This window comes from Anser brachyrhynchus (assembly GCF_964034855.1).
Source record: "Anser brachyrhynchus genome assembly, chromosome: 14".
In the NCBI taxonomy this organism is placed as follows: domain Eukaryota; kingdom Metazoa; phylum Chordata; class Aves; order Anseriformes; family Anatidae; genus Anser; species Anser brachyrhynchus.
The window spans coordinates 3,317,208-3,343,231 of NC_137709.1; the positions used below are offsets into that span (position 1 = coordinate 3,317,208).

General features: G+C 37.9%; 1 protein-coding gene across 3 annotated transcripts; it reads left to right on the forward strand.

Annotated features, from left to right (window-relative positions):
- The first annotated feature begins 377 nt into the window (after positions 1–377).
- Positions 378–24,301, forward strand: DDX46 (DEAD-box helicase 46). Of its 3 annotated transcripts, none has more exons than XM_080555467.1 (24): positions 378–538; positions 2,721–2,909; positions 3,188–3,328; positions 5,225–5,342; positions 6,296–6,461; positions 6,756–6,907; positions 7,220–7,333; positions 8,356–8,521; positions 9,047–9,167; positions 9,504–9,679; positions 10,137–10,258; positions 10,865–10,943; positions 12,765–12,847; positions 13,604–13,768; positions 14,088–14,250; positions 15,204–15,397; positions 15,985–16,122; positions 16,787–16,936; positions 17,604–17,801; positions 18,439–18,657; positions 20,690–20,834; positions 21,509–21,582; positions 22,307–22,381; positions 23,489–24,301. In XM_080555467.1, the coding sequence occupies exons 1-23, from the start codon at positions 522–524 to the stop codon at positions 22,352–22,354; spliced, it is 3,138 nt and encodes a 1,045-aa protein (XP_080411593.1). In that variant the 5' UTR covers positions 378–521; the 3' UTR covers positions 22,355–22,381; positions 23,489–24,301. The 3 variants fall into 3 exon arrangements, with proteins under 3 accessions (XP_080411593.1, XP_080411594.1, XP_080411592.1); XM_080555468.1 differs by having other exon boundaries at positions 24,010–24,301; XM_080555466.1 differs by having other exon boundaries at positions 22,307–24,301.
- Positions 24,302–26,024: the final 1,723 nt, after the last annotated feature.

Genomic DNA, 26,024 nt, shown 5'->3' on the forward strand with positions numbered 1-26,024 from the left:
TGGCTGGGCACCTGGACGTGGAGCAGCCGCTCGGGAGGAACCGCAGCGGGGTGCAGACCCACGGGCATGAAGTGGGGTTGCCGTGAGTCTGTCTGCGAGCTGCACCTCTCGCCTGATGCGGTTTTGAGCCCAAAAATGCCGGTTTGGGGTCAGGACGGGCCTCGCAGGGGGCTCACTTAGCAGCCTGCCGGGCCCAGCGACCTGCGGTTACTCTGCCCCGCGCCTCGCTGCGGCCTTCGCAGTGCCCGGCGCCGCCAGGGCGGCAGCAGCACGCAGCTTTTTGGCTGCCCTTTCCTTTTATTTTATTACTTTTCGTCCCCTCCCGGCCCCGCGGTGCCCGGCGCTGCGCCCTCCGGCCGCCAGAGAGCGGCAGCGGGCAGGAAGGGGCAGGGGCCGCTTCCCCCCGCCTCGGCCCGGGGCGCCGAATGGCCGCCGCCGCCTAGCGCAGGGCCTGCGCCGCCTCCTGCTCTTCCTCCTCCTCCTCCTTCTCCTCCTCCTCCTCGTCCTCGTCAGCCGCCGCCATGGGCCGCGAGTCCAGGTGAGGGCAGCGGGGGGAACAAAGGGCCCCGGGGCCGGGCAGGGCCGAGCGGGGCGCGGGGCCCCCTGAGGGCTGGGGCCCGGTGCCGGGGTTGCGGGAGAAAAGCCCCGAGCCCCGCCGGGCCGCCGTTCGCTCTGACGCAGACTGACGGTGGTGTGGGTAGCCCGGCGGGCTGTATCCTGCATCGTACGTTTTATTTTTGCCGAGTTTTGTGCGGAGCCGCGTGCCTTTTGTTCCCCCGCAGCGGGTGTCCGCGCACCGCGGGGTCAGGCCCCTGCCGCCGGGGGCTGGGGCGGTTCGTGCCTCTCCGGCTTCAAACCAGCCCCGTAGTTCGCCACTGCTGTCGTGGCGTGTGTTAGTGCCAGCTGGTTTAACCGAACCGTCGGATTTTAATCCTAAAAGAGTGTTAGTGGTTAAAGAACCGTAACAGTGCGCGTCTTGTGTTCCTGCGTGCGGCCGTCCCTGCGCCGTAACAGCGTCCCAGATTCATACCCTGAGAGGGGCACGTGAGTTCAGATTTTAAGAAGCATCTGGGATTCAAACTGGTGATTCAGTGAAGAGCTGGGAACCCTCCCTGATATGTCTAAATCAGTTTCAAGTCGCTTAGCCCAGCCACCAGGACGCTGTTAGAGACTCGGGCTGCAAAATCCCCTGGGGGCTGAGCTCCAGCTGCTGGCGCCTGAGCTAGCAGGACCCCGCTGCCCGTCACAGCACGGCTTCCCTCCTGATAACGTGTCCAGTTTTTGGGCTCTGTGGTCATAACGAATGGAACTGTTTACAGAAAGCACGTAAACGCATTTGTCAAAGCAGGCCACAAGTTTCCGAGGAATGAACCTCGTACACGTGGCTCCTGCTGGCCCCGCTCCCGTGTCTCAGCCTCAGGAACACCGTCCCTTTCTTCAAGTTTATTTCTTTTTTGGGGTTGTATGGCGACCTGGATCATGGACCCAACAAATAATGTAAAAAGTGGTCTTAAACTTGTATGAATTCTCTAATCTAGTTAATGCCTTCCAAAAGTTGTGGAAGTTAAAGTGGGGAAATGATGGGAGGATGAGAGTGAGGGGTGGGTGGAGAAGGCTGGGGTGGGCTGCCCGGGTTTGGGTTGCAGTCAGATGTTCTCCGCAGTCAGTTCCGCTGCTGGTAGGCAGCATACGGATATCATGCCGCTACTGTACTGGTTCCAAATGTGCATAATACCTAAGTATAGGAATATGCTGAAATAAACTCTATTATTTTTAGTACCAATGCTGTTGTAATACAACCCTGTGTGGCAGTGATGGAAGAGAACAAAGGACGTGGGGGGCTTGAGGTCTTGCTTTCTCTGCTTCCTCCTGCTTCCCAAGCCCAGCTACTAGGTTTGTAGGGAGCTTGTAGGGTCCCTGGGCTGCAGGAGGATGAACGAGGGAATTATTCTGGCGCTGAGACTTACAGTCAGGAATTGGAAAAAGATGAAATGGTCATGGTGGAGGTCCCTCTGCAACTTGTACATTCAGGTGAAGAGTCTCTGGGAAAATTCCTACCTCTACCCTCTCCCACAGTTTGGTTGGGATAAGAAGGCATTGGTGAGGGAAGAAAAAGTCTCCTATCTCCATCGCACACCTCTGAGGCCTTACTAGCCTCTTAAAGCTTCTTTTGTGATGTTTGATGGCAGTATGGAATTACTTTTGATGTCAGCATTGACCATTGCTGTATCATATATGCTCGTGGTTTTATGTTTCTTTAATTGCTGTTTGACAGATTTTCCATTGAACAGAGCAATTTACACAGCATACCTGAATGAAAATTATAGAAAAAGCAACAAAAATTGTTATATGTTTGGCAGATTTTATAACATAGTTTCAAAAAGACTTAGTCTTTCCCTATACATAATAGAAATCAGTGGATTTTCTAAAACAGGAATTGTTCTTGATGCTCTAGTGTTCTCTTGAGGTGCTTCTATTTGCACACCAGCAATTAAACAAAAATACGACCATGTAATTCCTCTAGTTTCAGCATCGTAAGGAATATATGTATATTAATCAGTTTTGCAAGATTATTACAAATGTTTAAGAATTTAGCAAGTCCAACAAATTATAGTAAGTAATTCTTTTTGTCCTGTCCACCCAAATACGACAAATGTATCCTTTCACTACAAGTTATTCTCGAGCTTATGTTCATCTTTTTTTGTAACTTTGCAATGCAGGCATTATCGGAAGCGCTCTGCGTCACGTGGCCGCTCTGGCAGCCGGTCTAGAAGTCGTTCTCCATCTGACAAAAGAGGAAAACGTGGTGAAGACAGACGCTCTAGGAGCAGAGATCGAGAACGCAGACGTGAGAGGTCACGCAGTAGGGACAAGAGAAGGTCTCGATCGCGTGACAGGAAGCGTCAAAGGTACGAGTTACGAATTCCAGTCAAAGTACATAAAAATGCTGTCATCTGAATATTGATGTTCTTCCTCTACAGTTAATTGCTTTGCTATTGTCCATGATAGATTTTACTGTGCTTAATGTTTTTTCTTATTAGATGATGTCTTGCTGCTGGTGCTGGACTTTGTTAGCTCTTTGTGGTCTTGATGACTGTTGGATTCCTTTTACAACGTGTTCATCAATAGCAGGCTAAAATTGTATTACGATCACATGCTGAATAAATACAATTTTGTTCTGGGGCAGACGTTCAAGAAGTAGAGAGAGGGAACGAAGTCGGGAGAGAAGAAGATCCCGGAGCCGAGAGAGAAGGCGCTCTAGAAGCAGAAGTAGAGGTAGACGATCTCGATCCGCCAGCCCGAGCAAAAACAGGAAAACAGAAAACAGGTATTTGTGTTCTTGAATTACAGTCCATACCATGGTGACAAAATATTGCAGAACTATTGGTATAATGGAAGGAATCCTCAGGCAAAACTACCAAAAGCTTCGGTTTGTAGCACAAGGAGAATATTCGATGAGCACTGTTACGATCTTTCCCATCACTTAATGTGCTTTGATGGATCAAATATTTTTATATTTCTTACTTCAAGGTGTGTAAATACTAATGTGTATATGTATTAATTATTTCTAATGCACTTTGTTGTGAGAACGGTTCTATAAAAGAAAAAAGATCCAAGCGTTAATTTAAGACTGAAGTTGTGGCACCTGGGCGGGGAGTGGAAGGCAGTTGTTAACTTCAAAGTTAAAACTGAACCTCGTTCTGAAAGTTTTGTAGTGCTCCATTGTTTTCTCAGGTTCCAGTATCAATAAGGAACGGTTTGTGTCTCAGCATGTATGTGCAAATTAGTAAAATACAGGTGCTGTCTACCACAGACATTAAATTGAAGTCTTTAGACTTGTAAATTATTGGAGAACAGTAAGTTTTAGTTACCAGATTCGCTTGAGTGCAGTGTTCTCAGATAAGCTCTATCATTTTCTCTCAGATAAAAGCAGGGCTTTTAAAAATACTGGATAGGGTAGCAGCAGGGGATCTATAAACAACATCGTGGTGTCATTTGTAGCAGGAATTTCTAAACTCTTTTCAGTGCCACTGATGGTATCTGAGCTCAGTGTTTCATCCAATCTTTACATAGAGGTTGTTCTTAAGAATATAAGCCAGTGAAGTTTGGAATCTGCCTTTTTAAATTATATTTATGTGGAAAAGTAAAGCATATAGTGTTACACTTCTGAGAAGGTCAAGAAGTCTGCTTTGGTAAAGCCACCGCCTGTTTTTTACCTGCTGTTGGTTGAATTCTGCGGGTGTGCTTAGTGAATATGGATTGGAGAGGTCCTAGTCTTAGGGGCTTACAGTCAGATAAACTCTAGTAAATAGATCAGTCAAGAATTGAAACTTGTACTCTTCTAGATACTGACTTTAGAAACATGTAAAAATTTAACTACAGGTCATGTTCTTTTAAGTGTGGATTTTCAGTGGATTTTCAGACATAATTATAACAGGTATACTGTAAAATGAGTCCAGAAGTTGTAACAGCAGTCCATATAAAGAATAAGTAGGTTGACAACAGTCCAGAAATTGTGAGAAGCTAGAATGACAGTCTCTTGGAATGAGCATATGGTTTGCATTAGAATTGTCCAGTGGACTGTGAGGAAAGCTTAATGAGATTTAATAGGCTAAAGTGAATTTTACATTTATTATGAGTTAGCAGGAGTTTGGTTCAGATACAATAGGAAGTACATTAGGAGAGTAAAGTCTGTGATAAATGAGTTTTGTATGAAATGCAAATCTGCACATTAGTTCGGGTTCTGTAGGTACCTTTTCCCAGGGAGAGGTGTTCTTTTGACTTTCAGCCAGTACTGTATTCACAGGGGAATGTTCAAATTTCCATGGCAAGGAGCTAGATTGCTTTACCTTCCTCTAGAAATAGAACAAACAGGAATTTTTTAGCATCTCATTTGAACTGCTGTCTTCAAGGAGTGTTTATGCTGCAGAACCTCTAGAGTATCAGCAGTAAGTGTTCTGGAAATGAAGTCTGCAACTTCGTCCTGTAAAGAAATCAGAAGAACAGAACCAAAGTATGTGAATCAGTGAATTACAATACATTGTGCATTTCTGGCAGTTACAGAACCTACTTCCATGAAACAGAAAGGCTCTGAGAAACAAAGAGTGCTTTGTAAGATGTTTGAAAATGTAACTGTGTTCATAGTTTTGTCTCTATCCAGCACATCTATTCTCCCCCGAGAAAAGCTGGAATGTTCTAAGAAATCTTTGTTCTTACCTTTCAGATCAAGATCTAAAGAAAAGACAGAAGGTGTGGAAGTTTCCAAAGAAAAGAAAAAAGACAAAGAAGACAAAGAAGAAGAGAAGGATAAAGATGCTACTGCATCTACTGTGGCCACTGAGGTAGAAGCTTTTTTACAAATTTTATCTTTCAAGTTTATAAACCAAGAATTAAGCTAGCCATAGATTAACTACTGCATTAACGTAGACTAATTACTGCATTAACAAAAGAAAAACTATTCCTAGAGTTGGACACAATTCACGCTGAATGAAAAAGTACCCTCTTCAGTAACACAGACTGCAGTCACAGGGTATGCTTCTAGTTCTTGTCATTAGAAACATTCTTCTCAGTGCGAGGTTCCACATTGCTCAGACCACAAGCCACAGTTGTGTGTGAAGGATCTTTCCTTTTTAATGTATTAGATGTCAGTAGGGAAGCTGAAAAATCTTTTGGCATCTGGAACCAGGCAGGAATCAAAGAACAAAGGGGAAAGGAAGCATGCTTTGCCTTATTCCATATCGTGAAAAGATGTGCCTAGATGAAGAATTCCCCAAACAGCTGTTTTCGCTAACTCTTCCAAAACAGCATGTCGTTAGTAACCCTCCTTTGTTAATAGTCACTGCACTGTCAGCAAGGGCTCCCCATACATAAATCAATAATGTTTTTTTTTTTTTTGTCCTAGAAGGACTTTTGGAAGTAGAGGGCAACATGATAATTCCTTAGTTTTGTATGGGTAAATGGCTAAAATGAGTTGAAGATCATTGGAATATAATATTTTGGTCTAGAAAAAAAAGAAAGCTTAATTCATTGGGGAATATTGTTTAATTCATTCTTATTTTTAACATTGTATACCAGCTGCTACTGTGGAAAAAAAAATTAAATGAATTTCTTACTTGAAAGTGTTAGAGTTGTTAGTATTTTTCATTTACTCATGTTGTGATAGGTCTGTGTATGTCCAGTGATCTACTGCATGCTCAGTTAAATTTGTTTAAGGAGAGATTTTTGTCTAAAGAAGCATAGGCTAATGCCAGTGACCATTAATTTTCACTATTCGGTGTGTTTTTTTTTTTCATAGAATTTTGATCAGAACAAACTAGAAGAAGAAATGAGAAAACGAAAAGAAAGAGTGGAGAAGTGGAGGGAAGAACAACGCAAAAAAGCTATGGAAAACATTGGAGAACTGAAAAAAGAAATTGAAGAGATGAAACAGGGAAAAAAATGGAGTTTGGAAGATGATGACGGTATTTAATTTTTATATATAACATTTAAAACATTTTTGTTCCTAATAATAGTTTTATTGTGTTGTCTTTAAAGCATTTAATGACTTTTCATAATGTGAAATACAGAATAGCACAGCCTAAATCTTGTCATAACTTCAAATAGTTTAGAATACAATTGAGATAACAAACTGGAGAGATTTTAAGGAGGAAAAATGATACAGTAATAAAGATAGACTGTAGTTACTTGGACAGACTAATAATTGAACATACGTGAACCCTCTTTTCCTCTCTTATTCCCATCTTTCTTGATACTAGATGATGAAGAGGAAACCGCAGAAGGAGAAAAAGAAGGCAGTGAGGTTGAAGATGAAGAGTTGGATCCTTTGGATGCTTATATGGAAGAAGTAAAAGAAGAAGTCAAGAAATTCAATATGAGAAGTGTGAAAGGTGGAGGTGGAAGTGAAAAGGTAAAATCAATTATTAAGACTTTTTAACTTTGTCTTTTAAAATTAGTTTTGTGTTTTAATATGAAAATGGTTTTGAAAAAAAAAGGTGAATGCAAAAAAGCAAGAAATAAGATGTATTTAGTGACTGTTTGGCTTAATGTGAATTTCATGGTATTCTTAATAAGTAGTTAGTGTTATCCTGATAAAATTTCACCGGAGGATGTGAAAGAAAAAAACAGCGTAATGCATTCACAAGTACAAATGTTCTATATATTTTATGCAGTATATCTTTTGTATGATACTGCAATTAATTTCTCTGACCTGTTTTTGCAGAAAACTGGACCAACTGTTACCAAAGTAGTAACCGTGGTGACAACCAAAAAGGCATCTGTAGAGACGGAAAAGAAAAAAGGGGAGCTCATGGAGAATGACCAAGATGCAATGGAGGTAATGGAAGTGTCTTGTATTTCTACTAAGAAAGGGCAACGTGCCTCTTATAAGAGGCATGAGAATGAGGATAGTCCTGGGATTTTTCCATCTGCTACAAGCTAGGCATTTGCTTATTTAATTTGCGGAACCATGGTTACACACTGGCTGTAAATAGCAAATGTGCTGTAGTAGGAAGAGTTGTTACAAGTGCATAAATGTCAGCTGCCCTCTCTGGATATGGGTTCAGTGAACTGGTAGCTGTCTCTCTAGTCTTTACAGTGTGCAGTTATTTGCATTTCTTGCAGTGGCAGATCAGCATGAATATTGAATTTTACGGAACAGTGCTCTGGGATTTTCATAGAGCCATCTTGCTCAGTGATTGGATCTGAACTTACTCAGAATTACTCTTTCGTACCCAAACTGCATTCATGAAATGCTTTCAGGAGATTAGGAATGTTGAGTCCTTAACGGGGTCATGTATGGTGAGGACTGAAGGGCTTAGAGGGATATCCTTGCCTGAGTTGTAGACCAGTTGTTCTGCAGCTTAGCTAGGTCATGCTCTGTGTTGCTGCAGTTACATTTCTAGTAGTACCTGACTAGTTTAGAGTTGGCTGAGTTGGCTGCATCTGTCAGAACCATGACTGTAATGGGGCACAAATCAGTGGTATGTTGGCTGTTGAACATACCTGATTTGTTTCCTCACTGTTTTAATACTTACATTGTATAGCAGTGATTATTTTTGAATGACAAGGCTGGTCCAGACAGTATTCATAAAGTCATAAAAATTGTATGGAACACTGTTAAAATTGAGGTTTGTGAGAAATGTAAAATAAATGGATAGAAGACTGATTGGGACTCTTGATATACTGAGAGTAGGTTTTCAGTGTCTGGTCTAATGGAATAAGGACTAATTGTTGCTTCTGAGTAAAGTTTCTGTATAAATGAAAAAACAGAGCATCTCAGAATACTTAATACTATTTAATATGTTACATATTAATAATAAGACATAATAACTTACACGCTAATTATAATTTATACAGTATTCCTCAGAAGAGGAGGAAGTTGATCTTCAGACTGCCCTAACTGGCTACCAGACCAAGCAGAGAAAGCTTCTAGAACCAGTGGATCATGGAAAGATAGAATATGAGCCCTTCAGGAAAAACTTCTACGTTGAAGTACCTGAACTTGCTAAAATGACTCAAGAAGGTAAGGGGAAGTAGAACCAGAACACCTTAGGTATTGTTAAAGAAAAGAATGTTTGACAGATACTGATTTACAAGAAAAAAGCAAATTCTGTTTGAACATAGAGTGGTTTTGAAGAAAGAATGTACTGTATTTTTTTTTGCTTCAAGACTTTTGGACCAGATGATCTTAGAGGTCTTTTTCAACCTAAATGATTCTATGATTCTAATAATTCTATGACTTTGGAATAATTTGGAAGAGAATTTGGAGGTGAGGGGGAAGTACTTTTGAGCAACTTGGTATGAAAAAAAAAAAAGAATCAGATCACCATTATTGATAACCTCATATAACCATGTATGAGACTTTGAAAAATGTACCCGAGTTCTCTCCACCTACATCATATATTTATGTGTAGCAAGCTAAAAGTTATTTTTTTGGTGCTTATAAAAGCAGTATTTCATGTTCAGGAACAGATCGAGAATATTTTGATCAAGGTAGTAGAGAAACGTCAAGAAATGAAACTTAATTGTGGTGCAAACTCTGTTTCAGAGGTGAATGTGTACCGACTGGAGATGGAGGGAATAACAGTCAAGGGAAAAGGCTGCCCCAAACCAATAAAAACCTGGGTACAGTGTGGTATTTCCATGAAAATTCTCACTGCTCTCAAAAAGTAAGCAAACAATTTGCAAACCATGTCATGCTTGATTTTGTTCAGTGTTTTATCATGTGTTTGTGAGAAAACCCTTTTTCATTGCATAAAGCAGCACGTCCATGTTTGTAGATGCTATGTATATGGTCATCAGAATGTTTCTCAATATTAACCCATTATAAGCTATTCCTTTTGCCATTTATGTATCGTTATTGCTTCTCAGCTTTAAGCTGTTGAGTGACACTGATAGTTATATGTAAATATGAATATGCAAATTTATTCTAGCATGGCTGTGATTTCATGTCTGTCAAATCCTATTTTGTCCTTATAACCTTTTTTTTTTCTCCTTTCTTTAAGGCATGGCTATGAAAAGCCCACGCCCATTCAGAGCCAGGCTATCCCAGCAATTATGAATGGTCGTGACTTGATTGGCATTGCTAAAACAGGAAGTGGAAAAACAATTGCATTTCTGTTGCCCATGTTCAGGCATATTATGGATCAGAGAGCTTTAGAAGAAGGAGAAGGACCCATAGGTACAAAGCTTTTATTTTCAAAATTGGTATTTAAATAAATAAGCTCAAGCATACACTTGAGAGGGGTCTTCTGTACTTCTGCTGGTTATAGGGAGGAATACTAACTGACTGTCATCCATTAGTGAGCAGCATTAGTTAATGAACGCTGCTATTTAATGTTCGTGGTCACTGTGCTATTTAATGTTGTTTCAAGAGTACTTGTATATCCATATATCTGGAAGGGAGACCTTTATTCCTTTGATTTTAAAACTTTGATATTTTTTCTACCCATCCTCATACTGTCTTATCTCTCTTTCTTGAAATGACTTTTTTTTTAAAAAAAAAAAAAAAGTAAATTGTGTAGTAAGTTGCACATACTTCTCAGGTGCTTAAACTTCATTCCTAAAGATTAATTTTTACTGTATAAATAACATAATCTCTTACATTACAACATATGATAAAAATGCTTTCATTTCAGCTGTCATTATGACACCTACTCGTGAGCTGGCTTTGCAGATTACTAAGGAGTGTAAGAAGTTCTCAAAGACCCTTGGACTTCGAGTTGTCTGTGTTTATGGTGGAACAGGAATCAGTGAACAGGTATGCAAACGACATACCTTGTCAAATAACTCTTGAATTTTATTAGCTAAACAGTTAAACTGTTTGTGATACATAATTAGTTTGGAATTGATTCAGAAGCTGTATTTTTACTATGGTTCTCAAGAGTTATCTCAAACAAGAACCAGAAACTGTTAACTTTGCTTTGTTGCATTATCTAATATTACATGTTAGAGCCGTTTGGAGATTAATTTCCGGGGTATTTTTCTACCCCACATTTATGGAAACTATAGGATTTGAGCTTACGTGTCTGTGTATTGCAGCGTAGCGTATTTACAATTGTGAATATATCATTTGTCCCTGATGTAACACGACGTTCCATACAGGCCCTTAACTGTACAGAAGCCATATCTTCACTGTAGCTACTTCAAGTGGTAGTAACTTAGTTTGTCAGAGGTTACTCTTTTAGAAAGCATAGTTTTCCAAAGACTTAACAAAATTGCTGAGTAAAATCATTCAAATATGGCTGTTTTACTAACGTGAATTGCTTATGAAAGTAACAGCAAATGTCTTTCTTTTTTGTGAAGTCACGCTTTTTTTTTTTTGCTAATAGTTTGTTACATTAATTTTACTGTGTTTTAAAATCAGATAGCTGAACTCAAAAGAGGTGCTGAAATTATTGTTTGCACACCTGGACGTATGATTGACATGTTAGCAGCTAACAATGGTGAGTAGAAAACCTTTAACTATGGAGAATTTTTTTTATTTGTTGTGTAATTCTAACAAATTCAGAAGATCATGTATTTTGATAAATGGTCTTATGGAATTTTCTTATATCTCTTCAGGCTGCACTATCTAGCTTCTGAGAATATATTACACTAGTAACAGGTTTAATCATATATTGGTTTGACTTTTTTGTGGGAGGACAGGAAATATTGCATTCTTGAAGAGTTTCTGAGAATGTTTATGATAGTTAAACATAAAATGTAGTTTCAAATTCCCTAACTTGCAAGTCGTTTAGATAAAGGTTATGTAACAGTTGCTTACTGTGTCTGCCTGTTGATCCATCACGATTGTTAGCGTAGCTCAGCAGTTACTCGCTTTTACTTGAAGAGTGACTGACTTTATCTGTTGATTTAAAATGGAAAAAAAAAGAAAAACACCTGACAAAAAAGCCCTCCCTAAATAACTGTAAAAGAACTGAGCTTACATCAAATACTCAGGTTGATTTAAACTGAGACACTGCAGCTTTAAGAGGTTTTGTCCTAGTGTAACCATTGCATGCTTGCTAGATAAAGTTTTATTATTAAATTATTCCACATCAAAACCTCTACTAAACTGTTGACATTATTTAACTTCTGTGGAAAAAGTACCTTCAAGAGATATAGAACTGGGCTTCCAAGACTTAAATCGTCAAAGGTAGGTACATTAATGCTGTTCCCAAGTAAATTTACCAAGTTATTATTTGGGGATGAAAGTGTTAAGGTGTTAAATAGATATGTAGATTTTAAGAAATATTTGTTACTTAAGTGTGAATTCCATACCTTTTATTAAAAAAAAAAAAAGGCAGCACTAAATCACCCCCCAGAATAATTTGAAGATTCAGCTACAATTTGCTGGAGCTGAAAGGACCAAATTCTGCTCTAGTTTGACAGGCACAAGTCCGAGTCTTGGTTGTCGAAAATGTGAAAATTATGCTCCATTACGAGAGCACTCGACAGTGTCACTATACAGTTGTTTGGAACTGAATATGTTCACATATTTGTATCTTTTGAGAAGATGTTTCTTAAATCCTTGAGTTAAATCCTTCTGATGAAAGGGAACTTAGCTGTTTTGTTTGGGAAGGGTGTTAATTATCCTGTCCATCATCATTTCAAAGTATTCACAGATATACAACAGTTTTGTTTCCAGCTGTCCCAGAGTTTGGGGTGGTTCTTGTTTTTCAATTTAATAGCGTTTCTGGGTAGGTTTTAATCGTTCTGTATTCGATTTGAAAAGACTGCTTACTCTGTTTTATGCATATTAGCAGTTAACTAGAATTAGTGTGATTGTCCTCAAGTAGATATTTCTAGCTCCAAGGAAGCATTACAGATTATATGTGTAAAAGGAATTTTTCTGAGGCTGCAACAGTTAGCACTGGACTTTGCCTTCCACACATGCGCTGTAATCTCTAATATGTTTTTTTCTAGGTGGCGCTGTCAGATAATGGCTGATGTGGCTCCTTGCTTCATCTCAGTCTTAGTTTTATGATGTGTTTTGGCGAGGGCTGTTTTCTGAATTTTACAGGTTCTTCTGGCCCTATGATGGTATGCAAGAGAAGAGTTTGACAAAATAAAGGGCCTAGTGCATACTTACACTTTTCCCAGAATGTTTATTGAGATTAAAATGAGAACATTAAAATTCACTTTCAGTGAATTTTTTTAAAGTAATTAATGTGTTTGATAGAAGATAGTGAGAATATATAACTTTTAAAATATATATATTCCTGAGGGAAACTAGATTTCCTTTTGATTTTGTTTCCCATGTGTTTTTTCCTCTCCTTTCACAGGTCGAGTGACAAATCTCCGCAGAGTCACGTATGTTGTCCTTGATGAAGCAGACAGAATGTTTGACATGGGTTTTGAGCCTCAGGTAACTAACAACATGCCCGATACTGCCACATTGTGTAATTTTTCACTTAAAGGATTTTGCAAGAATCTGTGCTGTGTTATTATTAGACTGCCAGTAACCATTCAGCGAGATGTGCTGTATGTGGATGACAGTTTAAACTGACTCTTTAAATTTTGTGTTATCCTCACGTGTTTTGGTTTTGATAAATTCTTTATTAGAGAAAAATTCTGTTGTAATATACCTTTTTTTTTACATGCTTGTTTTGGATATCTGTGGCTATGTTGTAGCCCTTTGTTAATTCCTTGATGCAGGTGTCATAGTAGTAGTTGTAGCATACTAATGAACTTTTTCATGCCACCTGGCAACATCCTGCAGGAGACAGGAATGAAATGTTTAAAATGTTGGTGACAAAAACAATACTTTCTTGCAGCTTTGGACATCCAGGGTTCTTTCAGTTATCTTCAGGCCATATTGTCCTCCAAAATTAGGAAGAATCCTTTATTTTGTTTCCTGAGCTGTAGGATTTCTGCTGCAAATCTTTGGATTTCTGTTGGGCTGCTGTGGGGTTGCATATTACCACTCAATTTCCTGTTGACTTCAGCAAGTTTTCCCTGTCTTGCAATGCTGTCACCTAAGTCCCAAGAGGAAATCTGTAAAGAAATGTTCTGTGTTCTGTATGATACAGACACCACCTAACTTAAAGGAAGACAGCTCGGTATGTGTATGAAGTTCAGTTACAGCGCTTGGGTATTAACAGGAAATGTTCTTTTAAACCAGGTTATGCGCATTGTAGACAACGTCAGGCCTGACCGTCAGACTGTCATGTTCTCTGCTACTTTTCCCAGAGCCATGGAGGCATTAGCTCGGAGAATCCTAAGTAAACCTATAGAAGTGCAGGTTGGAGGCAGGAGTGTTGTCTGTTCTGATGTGGAGCAACATGTTGTAAGTATCACACATACGCCTTCCTTATCTTCCTTTTGCTTACAAAACATTTCCAGCAGTACTGAATGTAAAAGGAGCTTTTATTTTTAGATCTTCAGTGAGTTTATTAAACATTAACTCAGAAAGAAAACATAACAACTTAATGTGAAAATGCAGTGTGATCGCTTTTTTTTTCTTTACTTGGTTTTATAGCTGAGCAGCAGTTTTACCACTAGCTACAGAAACAGCATGAAAAAGCCATCTCCTGTTCCCAATTTTTATTTTTTATTCTATGTACCCTGAGTGTGTTTAATGTTTTTTTTTTGTTTGTTTGTTTCAGATTGTCATAGAAGAGGAGAACAAGTTTTTAAAGTTACTAGAGTTACTGGGACACTATCAGGAGAAAGGATCTGTTATCATATTTGTAGACAAACAAGAACATGCTGATGGGTTGTTAAAAGATTTAATGAGAGCTTCTTATCCCTGCTTGTCTCTTCATGGAGGTAATCTGTGATCCTAAGGCCTTAAATTAAGAACTCCAAACTTGAAAATTGGTATTCTGTAGTTATAAAGAGGAGTGTTTTGCTTAATTCCTGTATAGTACCAAGTTAGAATATTTCTTCATAAGCAGGTTTTGCTTTGTAATTGGGAAAGATATTTGCTTCTTAATTTGAAATAGACATCATAGTTTTCTATAATTACTGTTCCATACGAAGCGTCATCAGATGCCAAATCTTGTCTCTGTGCAATGGGGTTGTGAACTGAATGTTAACACCTCTTAGGGAATATTCCTAGCCACATAATACTGTAGAGTAATGAATACCAGTTTGGGGGAGCATTATGTTAGCTTTTTTTTCGATGTTCCATAATAATAGCAGCTGTTGGTTCACGTTTCTGCCATCAAGAAATAATATAATCGAAGTAGTTTCGTACTAAGAAGAGGATATCTCTTTAGAATATTGTCCATCACAGAGTATTGTAAAATTGTATATAATAAAGAGCTCTTGAAAATACAGTCACCAATAAGTACAAAACCACTGTTCGTGTAGTGCAACGGTGGAAGAGGGAAAAATATCCACATTCTTCTGAGATTTCCATTGTCTTTAGAGAACAGATGCAGCCTCTAGATGAGGTCTGAATTGAACATAAGTCAAATAGAAAATCTTATTAAAGAAACTTGAAAATCTTAGTATGGTAAAACATCTTTTTGTAGTGGAAAAGCTAAAGGTTTCATTACTGTGCATAGCAGACTAAGAGGTTTTTTATTCTGGATAATTTATGGTGCCTGGGAGTGCAAGCGTATTGAAATGTTCTTGGCGTGGGCTCTGGGTTGTTTGAAGTTGGAGGGTGTTTTGACCTGTGTACAAATTCTTTCGACTCAAAATCAGAAGGTAATTAGTAAAAATTAATAAAGAGCAGAGCTTTATAATCAACTGTGTTGTCTGGCTTCTTGCAGGTATTGATCAGTACGACAGGGACAGCATAATTAATGATTTCAAGAATGGAACTTGCAAACTTCTAGTGGCCACATCTGTAGCAGCGAGGGGCTTGGATGTAAAACAGTTGATGCTGGTGGTCAATTATAGTTGTCCTAACCATTACGAAGATTATGTGCACCGAGCAGGTCGAACTGGACGAGCTGGCAATAAAGTAAGTATAATCAGTTGCCTGTTTCGGTTATTATTGAAAAATCTGCCTTATTTATTGCTTGATAAAGGTGTCTCCAAGGGGTAGCTACAGAGGGAGTATTCTGTGTTGTTGGTGGGAAAAGGATTTTCTTCTAGAGTGCCTCTAAGGTTTTTGAGAGATGATGCGTAAAATACGTTCTGAATTTTGGCACTGTGGAAGTTGGAACTTTGCATTTTTGTTTGTTAAATGGATGTTCTTTTAAATTCCATTTGTGGCTGAAAGTTTGGTGTTTTTCACTGTTGGAAGTAAGCCCTACTAAGTTTATAAAATTCTGCTTTCCAAACTTAAAGCCATGACAAGATTGAAAGGAAAAGCTTCAGTTTATTCCATCTGTGGCTGATTACCTCTGTATCAGCTTCCTGGGAAATCACATTATTAATTCTACATTCCCATTAAAAATAAATAAATAAAAAGAAAAAAAATACATACATGAATATCACAGTTACTTTTATTGACCAGAACAACAGCATCTGTGCAAAAGTGTTACAGTGAAGGTAACGTTTCTTTAGAGATTTGTCTTTACCATCTTTTAAATTAATTTTGACTAGGGATTTGCATATACGTTCATTACTGAGGATCAGGCACGATATGCTGGTGATATCATTAAGGCTTTGGAATTGTCCGGGAATCCAATTCCTACTGATTTGGAGAAGCTCTGGGCTGACTTCAAAGACCAGCAGAAGGCCGTAAGTAATCCTTTCTTCTGTAGTGGGCTTTGCTCTGGATTTAATGCATACGCACGTGGGTCCAGTTGTACACTTTGTACGTACATGAGTCATCTCCCGGAGTTCATTGGGAACAGATACGTGTGCCTTGGTGAGCATAGAAGTGTTTTCAAGATTAGGATCTTGGATGTCATTTACAAGACTGTTCTTGAGAATTTAAATATTGTCATCTGGTATGGAAACGCCTACTGTTCAAGGGGCGCTTTGGCTTTTATCAAAATTCACATACCAGATACTGAAGCCCTTTCACAGAATGTGTATTACTATTTCTAGAGCCCTTGCAACTGGACATCGTTGTTTATGCTGAAAAGTGTAACTTCAGAGTTTTTCCAATATAAGAACAGATCTTTTTTTTACTGCATTTGAAAAACATTTTAAATGTATACTTATACAAAATCCCAGTAGTATACTGTTTCTATTTGATGACTCAACACAGCGTTTCTTATTGCACTTCATTGTAAAATACAATACTTAAAATTGGAAGAGCTTTCTAGACACCCTAGGGTTTGCTTTGTTAAATAAATTACTTAAATTATTTGTATATTTCCATAGTTATTTCATGACCGTTGGAATTGGATTTTAAAACTTTTGTTTATACAGAAAAATGCACTGTTTTTGTTTTTAGGAGGGAAAGCTGATTAAAAAAAGCAGCGGATTCTCTGGCAAAGGTTTTAAATTTGATGAAACAGAACAGGCTTTGGCTAATGAAAGAAAGAAGCTACAGAAAGCAGCTCTTGGCTTGCAAGACTCAGATGATGAAGATACAGCTGTTGACGTAAGTACCTGAAGTTTTTATTAAGGATTTCCAATGTATTCGTGTTGTTTTTTATTTTCTGGTAGGTTATGTAACATGTTGCAGAATGCGTGGATTTTTGTTACTCCATGTCCTGTGCTAGTGATTTAACAAGTTAAAATTCCATGAGTAGATCAGTATGTGTTCTTTGATAGAAAAGATTTATTGCTATCCTATGAAGTTCTTGAAAGTCTGCTTCTGACTTAATGGTAGTTTATACTTAAAATAATATATATATATATATAGTTGCATAGGTGTTACAGAAAGTTTTTTTTCCTTGTAATACTAATCTTGCATGGATTAAATGGAATAATTGCCCTCAATTATAAACAATTTTTACTTGTAGCATTTTAAAGAAATTCATAGTAGCCTTTTACTATTTCTAAATCTGTTCTAGGTCTCTGTCTTAATATTTGTTAGACTGCTTTTCATGAACTTGAAAGTAAATACTGTGTTCAGACCTTTTCCTGATTACTAGATCGTCTGTTCTGTTCGTCGATTTGTAGTTCTGGGCATGCTTCTATTGTTTATACAAGATTTACTTCTTCAAAAGGATGTAAACTAAATGCACCGTAGTGCTTACCATCTTTAATATGGCAAGATTATTTAATGGTAATTGTAGAGATCTAATAGTTGTTATTTTCTTTAGATTGATGAACAAATTGAAAGCATGTTCAATTCAAAGAAAAGAGTAAAAGACATGGGTACACCGGGATCATCGAATGCTCCTACGCCATCAGCTGGTAATGCAGAAAAATTGGAAATTGCTAAAAGATTGGCTTTGAGAATCAATGCCCAGAAGAATCTCGGAGCAGAGGCACAAGTATTTGTCCCCTTCCACTTTAAGGTAACATCTTTACAGAACAAATTTTATTTATTTATTTATTTAAATGTTTTTTAGATTGTGTTCAGTTTGTTTGTTTTGTGGATGTAGTTTTATGTAGTGTTTCTTCACTTTTAATATAATACTGCATTAATTAGCACATTTGTACTGGGCTAACCCTGTAACAAGTTGTAGGATTTGTAATTGAGCTAATTTAATATAGAACTCAAAATTCTTTGTCTGCCCTGGCAAAAAGTTAATTGTGTAATTTTATAAGTAATTAATTAGGTTTTGTCAGCTTTAGCAAGGTTGCAGAATATCTTTCTCTGCTGAACCATGTAATATACGGTTTGGACTTAGGTTAATGTGGTGTGCAATGTCCAAAGGTATTTTGAGCTGAAGGTACAAAAGACCAGTCAGATCTTCTGTGTGCAGGTGTGAGGGTTAGATATTGAGAAGAGGAAAAAGAAAAAAAAAAAAAAAAAGAGAAAAAAAAAAAAGGAAAATTTGAATATGTTTGTTATGTGGACATTTATAATAAGTAAAAAGTTTTAATGAAACCCATGCTGGCTATATAGGACTTCTTTTGGCTACCTTGTTTTCAACATGGACCTGCTTTTTTTGTTTGTTTTGGTTTTGATTGGTTGGTTGTTTTTTACAGGATGTGATGCAGCAGGCAACAAATGCTATCCTGAGAGGAGGCACAATTCAAGCTCCTACTGTATCTGCCAAGACCATTGCAGAGCAGCTGGCTGAAAAAATAAATGCTAAGCTGAACTATGTACCTATAGAGAAGCAGGAGGAAGAGAAACAGGATGGAGGACAAAATGAATCTTTTAAGAGATACGAAGAAGAATTAGAGATCAATGACTTTCCACAGGCAAGTAACTGTTTTGCTACAATCAACTGTAAACGACTATTGTTTAACAAATCCAAGTTAGACTGTGGTTATTCCAGTAAAATGTTTTGTTTCTGTTTCTTATTGGACCTAGACAAACGTATTGCATCTGTGGTTACTTCTCAGGTTATAGATAAACAGTGCTTTGGATGTGTTCCATTCCTTGCCATACAAAAATCTTTTTACCCTCTGCCACTGACTTTTCCCATATCCAGATCTTTGCTATCTAGAATTCTATTTGAAAGGCCATTGTACTGAGACTCCAGTACTGCTCCTTGCTTTTTGATTACCTGAGTATTTTTGCCATTTGGAATACTGCTGCTTTAGTCTGCCTCATCTGTTACTCTGAGGATTTCTGCTCCCCAGTACCAAGCACAAATTACTTGTATTTACCTTTGAAGTTCTGCCCGGCTTTGCCTTTTTAATCAAGCTGTTGTGTTACCAGTTTGTTAACCTTTCTTCTCAGAAATGCTCTTAGTTCTTATTCTAAACTGCTCATTCATAGAACATGTTCTAGATCTTATAATATGTGCTGAGGATACTTTACTTCCTAACCCTTTCAAGATAGGCTTGCTAGGTACAGAACATTGCCTGCCCATCATGGCTAGACAGGGGTTCCATTTTCTGGGTATTTCTTTCTGCAAATAAACAAATCCTAGATCTTCAGAAATTTGTAGAGCTACACCTGGAAAAACACCTCTCCCCGGGTCCTCTTTTTGTTCTGTAATATTTTGTAATACCTCCTCTAAAACAGTCATGTAAAAAGGGCAGTTCATCGGGGTGAATCATCGCTGCCGATAACGTCCCTGGAAAATCTTTATAAGCCTTTTGGGAGAGGGACTCATCTTATAGTGTATGCATATACATGCAGGTCTGAGACGACAGAGATAAATAACGTAAGATAAAATGATCTCCTAAAGGTACCTAAAGCAAGAGTGATAGCTGATTTCATAAGCTGTTTCTTACAGCAGTGCTACGCAACCATTCCATACCATTACATGTGCATAATGCGGCCTTCCTGATCATGGGTGCAGTCATTTCTTACAGTGAGGTTAATGCTGATGTGATACGTCCCGTCGAGAGAATATGTAAGAGGCAAAGTTTTGATCCAGGGACGTACAGCTTGCCTTTTTAGGTCGTAGTTCAAAGCTGGCTTCTGGGAAAGTGGTTGTTTAAGGTCGGATGCGTGTATGCTCAGCCTACCAGAACTGAGAAGCGGTCCAGATGGAGGTTGTTCCTCCTGCCAGAAGTAGCTTTGCCTTCGCGTGAACACAGTTGGAGCTTCTCCAATCTTGTCCTAAGGTCTTCACCTTTGGATGCCAGAGCTCACCGGGTGTTACATGTGAAAAATAAAACGTCTTGGTCTAGAAGTAACTTACAGCAACCTGCTACATATTTTCTAATAATTTTGTAGTCTAAATGAATGGGATGCATTTATCACGTGGAAGGATTTTTGAGGATACTTTAGAGAAGATTCATGATAATTTTACAAGGTCCTGAAAAACAAGTGACAGTGTTTATTCCCTAGTTATAGAGATTTTTAAGGTTCACTTAATTTTTGTCTTCAACCAATGAACTGTGTAGAAATAAATAGCATTATTAAATGGAAGTACCCAGTATATATTTGCCCTTGAAGTCTATTCATGTGCAAAAAGTGCTGAATAAAATACTTGAGTGCTGTTTCAGGAAATCGTGAGAAAAAATTGCAGGTTTTTAAACTTCCAGTGTAGTGAAATGGAAGGTCTTCAGGGTTCTTGCTTCAGTGGTACTGCGCATCCATTCTCTGTTCTCCTTCAGTAACTTTATTTTGCTTACATAAGAGGCAGATTTTGTTAAATATCCTTGAATAAAAATGTAGGTTGAAATTTTAGCCAGTTATTTTTAAAGTAGAATGCCGTGATCAATTTTCACAGTGCAATGTTCTTGTTTGTCTAAAATGTCAACTAACCTTTGGATTGCTGCTTTGTGTGATGCCTTTCTCCTTGTTGATTCTCCTGTATCCTTTACCTTGCAGACTGCCAGATGGAAAGTTACCTCCAAAGAAGCACTACAGAGAATCAGTGAATATTCTGAAGCTGCTATTACAATCAGAGGAACTTACTTCCCTCCAGGCAAAGAACCCAAGGAAGGAGAGCGAAAGATTTATTTAGCTATAGAAAGTAAGTATTCTTTCTTTAAATATTTCAGTTAAAGATGCTACGCTGGTTTTGTAATCAGATGTGGAATCTCTAAAGTCATAGTGTTTGGATATTGAGTTACAGACCCACTGTAGTTACTCTGCAAATAAGTATAATTACCAAGGAAACGCTCATTTGTCTCCATTCGCTTTGGCAAATGATCCATGGGGAGCACAGAGATGCTGCTCCTGAGAAGACTGACCTGCCCCAGAACAGCAACAAACATTTATGGAATCATTTTGGAGGAGAAAAAGAAAAGGAAAAAAAAATCAGCATAAGCGCAAAGATGTTGTCTGTGTTGGTGTGAAAGAAGGAAGAAAATGGAATTTTATGGGTTATGGCTGTTAAAGGTATAAGAAGTTACATCAACTACTACAACGGAAGCTTTGCTAACTTTGTGATCGTTGAACAGAGTCTTTCCTAAAAAAATATATCTTAGGTATTTCTGAAGATTGTAATTTACAAATGTCTGTTTTAAGTATTTTCCTTAAAACAAACTGCTGTTCTCTGTGGCAGTCTATGCAATACTAGGGTGTTCTTCAGCAAATAGTTGAGGATATTTGGCTTGTTCTACAGTGTTTGTGAAAATAGCCAGCATTGTTTATTACACAGGTTTCACAGACGAAGTCTAAGACTTTTTGTTCTTTCTCCTTCAGGTGCCAATGAACTGGCTGTACAGAAAGCAAAGGCAGAAATCACACGACTTATAAAAGAGGAGCTTATTAGATTGGTAAGTGAAATATTCAGGATGCAGAGTGAAAGTGCCTTAACTTGTGCTTTATGAAATTAATTTCAGCGAATGCTGGCATTCAGACATACATTCTTATTAATACCAGGGACTCAAACCTGTAGATCTAAAAAAACGGTTTCCTTGAATAGCCCAGAAAAGATATTGCTTTGTTCAATCAACTAGACATACGGCTATTATCCAGCCAGCAGATGGAGATAACACATTAACAGAGATTTTTGACTGAATACCCCTTAAATAAATAGTCAGCTCCTAATTAATTTCCTAATTTCAGTGCAATCACGCAGGGGGGAGAATCATTCCCCTCATTTTAATACTTCATATGTCTTGAGAGATCGGTTTTGCCATAGCTCTACTGTATACCCCCCTAATAATCAGCTGTGTTCAGCTTCCTCTGTTTTCAAACAAGATGCTGTCTTGAGAAATAGTTTTTCTGAGTTCTGTGGCTGAAGACACCTTGGCTTACTCTGGAATAACCTTCAGTAATACTACATTAGACACAACAGTGTCTTTTTGGCTTTTTACTCTTAAGACACCTTTTCTCTCAAATTTGTCAGCCTCTGCCTAACAATGTCTTCTAAAGAAGGAGATTGCTAAGGAACTGCTTATTTACATGTAATGTGGATTTACTGTTAGTGGGGTTTTATTGCAATTCACGTATCCATTTTCACTTTTAACTGTGATTTATCCTCTCCTTTATTTGCAGCAAAATTCATACCAACCAACCAACAAAGGAAGATACAAAGTTCTATGAGTATTTGGAGTTATCTGCTGGTGGCTGGTGTGTGAAACTTGTGGCTTCTGTTGTTTTTGCTGTTTACACTGCTTATTGTAAATTAAGATATTTTTTATTTTGTCTTGCGGACGTTTTTTAACAGAAAATTGTTACTTGCTGAGACATCTTAATTCTCTCCACTGAGGTTATCAGTCTTAAAGCAGACCAGTTTTGGCAGAGCATGATTTAATTTAAAAGTGCAGTATATACTTTACACCATAAAGAATATAAAACAGATTTTAATTTTCCTGACAGACTATACTGTTAAGTAAATTAAAGGATATTGGGATTTGTGTTGGAAATTGTTAGAATGTACCTGCTTCGTATTGTGGGGATGATTCGTACCATATCAGTTTATACTGGAATAATGATAAAACACCAAAATAAAGGCAGGATTTTCTCCTGATCCTTAGCATCTCTCTGGCTGGTTCCACACACATTCATTCCCTGTACAAACGTACCTCTAAGGTCAGAGAGTCTTGCAGTGATCAGAGTAGAGAATTTTATCCAGAAATACTTGAGGTCTAGTTTTAAGATCTACTCATCCCTTTTATCTCCTGTTTTGTCTTTATCATCCAGGTAATAGAATAACTCTTTGGTTTTGTTTTCTTTTTTCCTTTTTTTTTTTTTTTGGTGAAGTGAAATGTTTTTTAGTACAAAAATAATTTCCACATCTTTTCTAAACATCAGAATTTTAGGATTTGAATTTTTTTCTTCATTCTCTGACATAAGAATGAAAGCCTGTTTAGTTGAAAAAGAAATAGAAAAAAAAAGAAAAACCTCTTTTGTAATGAATATACGACTTTGTCACTTTTTATAGTGTTCTTATATATACCTTTAATGTGATTGTCCCCAGGGTTGTTGTCTTTATTACTGCTAGGACGTGGCTTTAAGTAAAAATTGGTAACTATTTCTGAGTCAATTCCACAGATATTGACTATCATTGCAGTCAATAAGCTACCACATTACTGGGACAGGCAAGACCTTTCTTTTTGAGGTCTCATCCCCATAACCATTAGTATTCATGATGGACACTTCTTGCTCTTTTAACTTTCATGTGTCTACTTACCTGGAGCATAAGCAGTAACAATTTGAATCGTCTTATTCTGGCAGCTGCAAGACTTTCAAGATGATGACTTTCAAAAGGACTTTTGTAGAAAGCTTTTCTTACCTGACACGTTGAGAAGAAATGTGTCATTTTAAAATAGCCGTGTATATACTGCTTTAACCCTGGTGAAGACAAATCATCCAACCTGCATCATAACTGTGTAAATTTAGAACTTCTGTTTCCAAACTTCGTGTAATTTAAATGGCCATTTCTGTTTGCATACAACTGTCGGTTATTCTAGCGTCACTGTATCTTACTTTCAATACAGGAAAGTAATGATTGTACCAAATTAACAGTACACATTGAGGATAAAAACACCCATAATGTAGTACTTGACAACGTTAATACAAATAAGTCCTTAAGTTCAACAAAGAGAAGCACACACAATAATGTATTTCCAAATTTCAATCAGCAATCTCAAGCTAAAAATCTATGGTTCCCTTTAAATCCATAAGGTTTCCTTCTGTTAAAAAGTGGGTTTTGATATGTTTCATACAACTAGTTTGTTGAATTGTCTTTTTGACAGCATCCCCCCAGAAGAGCGACAGCTACTGATGTATGTAGTGAAGAGCACTTTCAAGTTTGGACAGTCTGACATTTCTTTAAAAATCTTGTTTCAAAATGTTCATATATATATATCGGTATCTCCTAAAAAAACAAAAGGCATGATGGAGACATTCTTACGATTTCCAGCTTTGCACTGTTGGATTTCAGAGATGAAACGATGTGTAATCTTTATCTTCCTGGGGTTTTTAAATGCAATGTCAATATTCCTATGTTTTTTAAATTCCAGCAAAAATAAAAATAATTTCAATGTATATTTTTCAGAAACTGTCTTTATGAATAACTTTTGGTTTATGCTCTTATCTTGCTTCTGCATTTTTCTGTGAGCTAGCCTTATACTTTTTGGAGTAGGAAGAATGTCTAGTAACTATCACTTGTCATTATCTGCTAGAAATACAATAAGATGCATATCAGACTCAGTTAATGAGCTGCTGCTGTGAAGAAGTTGCAGTAAAGGTGTTTGAATACATGAAAACATAAGCCAGGAGAAAGAAACTCTCAACAAGTACACAAGGCAAAAAATAGTGGAAACAAACAAGAATAAAATTGGAAGAGAGAATTTTAAGTACTGAAAAATGTTATATATTTCTATATCTTTCCATGCGTGTCTAGGAATATAGATGAGAGCTTTATAAACATTGCCACTTCGGTGTTTTCCAGGGAAATGGCCCTGGACAGATTCCTGTCACCAGTTGGAAGAGCCCAGGGGCGCTCTATTTTTATGTATTTCTTTATATATATATATATATATATATATATATATATATATATAGGCAGAGTTTGTTTTGTTACCTGCCCAAGGTGATACAGTCCTGGCTTTCTAGGTTACCTAGCGCTTCCAGTGCTTGAGTAAACAGAGTGGTATTTTGGGTGGCTAAATGAAAGATAATTTGATTTGGGTCATGAATGAGGTTTTTGCCTATGAGAGACTGCTGTTACTTCAGTAGAGCTGCTGCCAGGGTTAAAGAAACAGGTATGTGTACCTGTGGGAATGTGGCCTGTGGAGCTCTCAGAATTAGTGTAAAATTTTCTGCCATGGGCTCAGACTCTTGGTACTCTGCTCTAGACCTCTTTTACAGCATTTTCTAAGTTAGCCTGAATGCCCTTTTGGTAGGCTAGTGATAAATGGAGGTGGTTCTCAGCATGTGAATGCTGGTGCAAAACCAGCCCTTGCCACAAGTCTTCTCGCGGTGAGTTATTTGTGAGCGTCGTGCGCGGTCCCTTCGCTGTTTCTGATCCTGCGAGCGGGATGTGTGCGCGCGTGCTGACCTCACGTGATGCCCAAGGAATGCACTTTCCTTTTGATTATTTTTCTTGACCCAGATCTCTTCCAAATATGGTCTTGGCTTAAACAAGTCCGTGTTCTTAGAGCTCAGGCGTTTGCAGAAGAAATTCTGGCTCCAGCTAACTGTGGTTGCATGGGGGGAGCAGAGGCGGAGAACAACTTAGAAATGTAAAGATAAAAGGCACCCAGCTGGACTCAAATTTGTCCCAAAAATGTACATTTTGTAAAATGTTTATATAGTGCTGGACAAGAAGATTTGTTTTGATATTTTTAGCTACAGTGGAAACAATTGTTTTTAAATAAATGACTATTACTCTGAGTGATTGCCACCCAAATATTGCTTCGCTGAGGCTTCTCATCTGAAACAGATTTAAATATTTTTCTTTATTCATACCGAGATACAAAATTGTCTAGCTGACCAGCATAAACAGAGGTAAATTAATTAGTAGCTCAGAAATAATTAGCTGTAGTGAGCTAAGAAATTATGCTCACTCCATAGCAGGTTATTAATATGATTCTTAAATTATTATATACTCTGACCGTTCTAAATGTGAAGTTTATCATCCCAAACATTTTTCAGAACAATAGATAGCACTGGGCAACTGCTCTGAAACTAACTGCCTACCAAGGAAACTGTTACACTTACGGAAAATCCTTAATCTTAACTAAAACATACATTTCCTCTGACTGTG